Below are 6000 nucleotides of genomic sequence, written 5' to 3'. Positions count from 1 at the left end.
GAAGTTTGTAATTTGCACAAACTGACTTGCCCAGAAAGCAGAAGGAAAAGAAGAACAGACTAATTTTGGCTTGTAAATATTTGCCAATACTAATCATTTCTCATGTGCATGAGACCACTCCTTTCTCTTATCTCTTTACCAATTTGATAATATACAATGCAATATAAAGAAGAAGAAAGTTCTTTCGACCACCAATGTGGGAGAAAGTACATTTCACATAAGACAAGAATGAATAAAGGAATAGGGATCCACAAGAATAACGAGAGGAAAGAGAATTTCTTTATTCTTTGCATTGCCAATAGGTTTGTTTCTAACCATCATTACCTAATAAAGTAAAAACAATAACAAATAAGTTGTAATAATGTTAGAAGTTCTCTAACGAGCCCCAAACGAGGAGAATGTAATTTCATTTGCAGTGCAAGAGTCATCATACTCAGACGACCTAATACAAGTAATTTCAACTGGTATCATATCTCTCAGAAAACCGGGTTCTTTTGGCTGTGGTAGTGTACTCTCTCCATTCAACATCAGAACCAGGGTAGACATATTTGGTCTGTCGTCCGGACTCTGCTGGACACATAACAGACTTACATGAATGCACCTTAATATCTCCGACATAGAACTCGTTTCGTACTCAAGCGAGGAATCAACTAATTCGAGGGGTGTCCCTTCTGTCCACATTCTCCATGCCTGAAAAGGGAATAAAGAAAAATCCATATACCAGTAAGTAACTAAGTTCCCCACTCATAAATTATTACTATTATTTTTTTGATAACCGCGGTGTCCGAACCTGTTTGCGCGCACATCGACTAATTCCACGGGATACCTGCTAACTCCCACCAGCAACAGGTACCAGCTAACTCTGTCCACTAAGACTAGGACAGATACGAAGAAATGGCCTAGTGTTTTTGTCTCTGTTGAAATTTGAACCTGAGACCTTATAATTCTTAACCTACTTCATTGACCACTAGGCCACACCCTTGGGTAGGGGTGCACAAAGTAAACCGATAAACCGCACCAAACCGATAAACCGAGTCAAACCGAGAAAAAAACCTGACTAGTGATTTGGTTTGACTTGGTTTGGTGTTGAAAAAAATAACCCGACCATAATTGGTTTGGTTTGGTTTTAGCTAAAAAAAGTCAAACCGAACCAAACCAACCCGACATTACATGTATTCAGTTTTTAAAATATTTATTTGTAATGTAATTTATAAATATTTCTTAAATTTTTTCGTAGTTTTTTATCTATTATCATATTATTCGAGCTTGAACTTAGAATTTTGAATGTCAATAAGTTTTATATCCTATGGATGTTAGTAACTCAAATAAAGTCCAAACCAAAACCAACTCAACACTAATGCACACAAGAAATTCAATCTACCACTAAGAATAACAATAATGTTGGATATCTATTATTTAGTTTTGTATAATTGGTTTAGGGAGTGAAAATGACATTGTATGTTGGAAACTGACATTGTATTCCGGAAAAAAAAAAAACCCGAAAAACCCGAGAAAACCGAATAATCTGAGAAAATCCGAGGTTGCAAAAATCGAATTTTATTGGTTTGGTTTGGTGTTTAAAAAATCTGAACCAACCTGGTCCATGTACACCCCTACCCTTGGGTGCCACTCATGAAATATTCAAACAAAGAAGAAACTGGAATTTCAAATCTTACGTATCCAATAAGACCATGATGATGATGATGATGGAAGCATCGATTCTTCTTTCCACTTACTATCTCCAACAATAGCAAGCCAAAACTGAAGACATCAGATTTTACTGAGAATAGACCATAGAGCGCGTATTCTGGAGCCATATAGCCACTGCAAATTATCAGCAAGCAAAATTACATGACAGAGATGGATATGTAGTAGTGATATGATTTCTGGCCTGTTTAAACAAACTTACAGAGTTCCAACAACCCTTTCTGTGTTGTCTCCGCACTGATCTCCTTGAAAGGTTCTCGCCAAACCAAAGTCTGAAATCTTCGGATTCAGCTCAGAATCAAGCAACACATTACTTGCTTTGAGATCTCTGTGAATAATTCTCAATCTTGAATCCTGGTGAAGGTAGAGAAGACCACGGGCCATTCCACCGATGATCTCAAAGAACTTTGACCAACCCAATTGTGTCCGCCTTGTTTGATCTGCGGAAGTTCAGAGTTAAGTTAGTCCAATTCTTCTAACTTAGATGCACAAGCATATGTAGATTTCCAGCCTCAAGATACAAACCAAAAACAAAAGAGTCCAAGCTCCCATTAGTCATGTATTCATAGACCAACATCTTCTCTTCACCAGCAATGCAACTTCCAACAAGCTTTACAAGATTACGGTGCTGAAGTTTTGCTATCAGCTTTACTTCAGTTATGAATTCATTCAATCCTTGCTCAGAACTCTTGGAAAGCCTCTTCACTGCGATTTCCCGTCCATCTACTAGTGTTCCCTGAAAGTTATCTAACACATAAAGCTCACGGGCAAGGTCCCAAAATTAGGCTATATTATGTTCTTGAGAATTATTTGTTCCCTTAGAAAACACAAAATGAATGTCTTAATCCAATGTCTCACCACATACCGACTCCCAAGCCCTTAGGAGATAGAACAAGAAACCTATGTAGCTCGGACTCTCTAAAAATGTTGGCGCAACCATGTCGGATGCTCCAAAAATTCACTATTTTGGGAGGATCATACACTCACCCATCGATAACTTTGAAGAGTCCGAGCAACATACCAAGAACTTTCAGATTTGGAAGTTTACCTTGTAAACAGGTCCAAACCCTCCTTCACCAAGCTTGTTGTTAGATGAAAAGTTATCAGTAGCATTAACCATTGTTGCCAATTCAAAGAACAGTAGCTCTAGGTCTTCTTTTGGGCCTTCACTGGGCCAGTGATCTCGTCCGAGTACTATCCCTGACACAAGGTGGATATTGGTAAAATATCATTCAAATTAATTGGAATAGGATCCTAGCTTAGAAATATTTAAAAAATAGGCATGTAAATTCCATCAGTAAAGTTCTAGTCCTACTGTGAACCAAACAACCTCACAGAAGAAAGTAGTCTGCTGATGATGATATGAACTAACAGCTATAAACAGTCACATCAATGCAAGCAAATAAGTAACAGAGAAAAAGAAAAAGAATTACAAATGCATACGAAGACTTTAAAGACCAAGAGAGTACCAAATTTTTTACAAATGAATTAGCTCTACTGCACACACCTTTAACCTTCGTCTTCCTGCGAGAAAGATAGTAGCGAAAGAGAACCAACCCAAAAAGCACAGCCACGGTGATTAGACTAATTAAGACTGCATTAACGACACGCCTTCCAGCTGTTAAAGAGAAAAATAAGTTAGTATAAGTAACAGATTGACACAAGATCTACGAAAATAAAAGGAAAAAAGAAAAGATCTTTTTACAACATGCACCTTTTTTTGAAGCCTCAATCCGTATATAAAGGTCCTGGCCACCATTTGAAACCTGCCGGATATCAATCAGATCACCGAACCAAAGGGCACATCCACTTCCTTGTCCTCTAATATCTAAATTTGAGTAAGCCATACACGAACAATTTTTCAAGCATGCTTCCCTGCACTCTTGAAGATTCATAGTACCACTTACCCAAGATTTAGTAGTATCTGGTAGTTTTAGCTCAGAAAATTTGACAAAAACGTCCTTACTCTCACAGCTAAATGGCTTGCTAAGAATGCATCCCTCCAGCCAGTCCATCGAGTTCCAGCTATTTAGTGATTTCGGTTTAAACCCTTCCAAGCATTGACACCTAGGTGAGTCAGTGATTATGCAAACAGAATTCGCACCACAAAGACCGTAAGTATCACAATAATCATATGGCACTAATGAATAGAGGTTCCAGGCTCGACTAGATTCCGCCCACACATACCGTTGCCGAGAAGAGGTTGAATCATTCAAGATCAACCTTGGAAAGAAAATTAAAAAAAAAAAAATTAAAAAAAATTATAAAAGAAAAAAAGAAAAACCTGCTTAAAAAAAGATCAACCTTGAAAAGACGGACTTGTTCTTGAGCTGGTAGGTATAGTACACTTCGTCTTCATTAGATATAAAGTTGTAATCATATACCGAATTCACCTTTAAATCAGGGGCTCCACTAAACTGCTCTCCATTCCATGGACCACCACGGAAGTACTTCTCAGAGCCCTTCCACACAACAGACTCGCGAAATTCATGAAGCTCTATCCCGTCACTTAGTTCTCCAGGGGAAGGGTCATCTGAGTTTTTCCATGAAGAGAGCTGCCTATTAAGACCCGTTCGTAAATCCCATCCAAGCTTCATTCCAGGTAACAGTGTATCAGAAGGGTAATCAAAGCTCTGCCACAGATAGATTCCCTTCTCGTCGATTACGACAAGATTCCCAGAATCTAAAAGTTGTATAGCAGGTGATTTAGTGGCCTTGAATGAATTTGTTGACCAAATAACACCACTAGTCCTACTGGTAACTTGAATACTTCCCGTGTTGTTTATCGTGAATACTCCAGTGCGATCTTTAATTGGTGTTTTCCTGTTTGCCACCCAAACGATAGTTTTAACGGGGATATTCTTATACCAAATGCCCAAGTACCGGTGCGTTGAACTGCCTGGACTAAAGAAACCCAGTTCAAAAGTTCCCCCTTCAGAAACTAAGCTCTCACCATCACTTAGAGATTGAGATTGATTGATAATGCTATGGGACAGTGCACGTATTCTCCCCACTAAACAGAGTAAACAAGCACAATAGGAAATATACCAAAGATCCATGGGTTTATAACATCAGCATACACGAATAGTAGTTCGAAATCGAATCGAAATCTCAATAAGATGATGCATTTAGTAACCATACACAATCAAAATACACAGACTAGATTAAGTCTAATAGTAATAGAATTATTAATGATTACTCAATGAACATAGATGATGCATTTTTCTCACTAAGATTATTTGAAGGCTGAGCAAACTTCTAGGACCTTTCAGTTTATAAACTTACTTATGATGTTACTGGATTATTTTATCATGAAATGTGTGGTTCCTGCAACTGACAGCTTTCAATTTATTCAACCAGCAGTTTATTTTTGACCGGCGTGTCGATTTTTGAATAGAAAATCACATTTCCACAACTTTGACCTTCATCTTTACTTCCATGGATCGTCACTAGTGAGATCATCCATTGATTCTATGTTCGTCCAAGTTCTACCTGTATTCGACAAGCTAAGAAATAAATGCAAATTGACACGCGATACTTTTAATCTATGTTGCTCGGACTCATAAAAAATATTGACTGGTGCGTGTTGGACACTTCAAAAGTAGTGCATTTTTGGAGAATCCGACTGGAGTGCGGCAACAAAAGTGAAGAGTCCGCTGAACTTAGCTTGTAATTACTCATAAGAAGAAGCAGTAGCAGCAGCATTGAAAGAAAGAAAGATTTTATGTTGTGCATTGCCACAAAAAACAATAACTACGCCTTAATCTCAAACAAGTTTAGGTCGGCTATATGAATCCCAAGTTCTTCATTTAAGCTGAATTTATAAGGACCCATTCCATGAAAATTATTCACTTTTTTCCGGATTAATTTTTCACCTTATTTCAAAATGAAAATTCCAAATCCAACTTGAAGTTGGATTGCAAATTTGAAAAACAGCTTATAACCTTTTTTCCAACTCCATCTTCATAATTCCAAATAAAGTGCCATAATTCCAAATAAAGTGCTCTCTTTTCTCCTTTGCAAAAAGTATAACCAAACACAACTCCAACTTCAAAAATTCCAAATAAAGTGATAAATATTTGGAATCTATGGCCAAACACCTACCAAGTTTCAGCTCAGAATTCATCGAACAGTGAGCTTCGGATATTGAATTCGTTAAATTCTTAGGACAAAAGAAAAAGAAAAAAAAGGACTCATTGGTAGAGACAATGAACAGAACTGAATAAACAAACTGTTTCTTCATAGATACAACTTTCTGTATATATTTTTGCAATGTATTACATGTATACATTA

General features: G+C 37.4%; 1 protein-coding gene across 1 annotated transcript; it reads right to left on the bottom strand.

Annotated features, from left to right (window-relative positions):
* Nucleotides 1–287: 287 nt before the first annotated feature.
* Nucleotides 288–4990, bottom strand: LOC132628519 (G-type lectin S-receptor-like serine/threonine-protein kinase At4g27290). Its single transcript, XM_060344301.1, has 8 exons — nt 4012–4990; nt 3422–3930; nt 3215–3325; nt 2756–2907; nt 2233–2443; nt 1910–2147; nt 1677–1824; nt 288–690 (listed from the first exon to the last, which is right to left on the bottom strand). The coding sequence occupies exons 1-8, from the start codon at nt 4764–4766 to the stop codon at nt 376–378; spliced, it is 2439 nt and encodes an 812-aa protein (XP_060200284.1). The 5' UTR covers nt 4767–4990; the 3' UTR covers nt 288–375.
* Between the last annotated feature and the right edge of the window lie 1010 nt (nt 4991–6000).

Source organism: Lycium barbarum, chromosome 1, assembly GCF_019175385.1.
Source record: "Lycium barbarum isolate Lr01 chromosome 1, ASM1917538v2, whole genome shotgun sequence".
Taxonomy (NCBI): Eukaryota; Viridiplantae; Streptophyta; class Magnoliopsida; order Solanales; family Solanaceae; genus Lycium; species Lycium barbarum.
Note: the sequence above shows the minus strand (reverse complement) of the source record. Positions and strands in the feature narration are given on the sequence as shown.

Bases quoted from the DNA above. Each gene is read 5' to 3' on its own strand.
- LOC132628519 (XM_060344301.1), bottom strand. From the start codon at position 4,766: ATGGATCTTTGGTATATTTCCTATTGTGCTTGTTTACTCTGTTTAGTG. The intron at 2,908-3,214 runs GTGTGTGCAGTA...ACCTTGTGTCAG, and splicing joins CAGGAAGACGAAGGTTAAAG to GGATAGTACTCGGACGAGAT. The intron at 691-1,676 runs GTAAGATTTGAA...TTCCCTTTTCAG, and splicing joins ATCATGGTCTTATTGGATAC to GCATGGAGAATGTGGACAGA.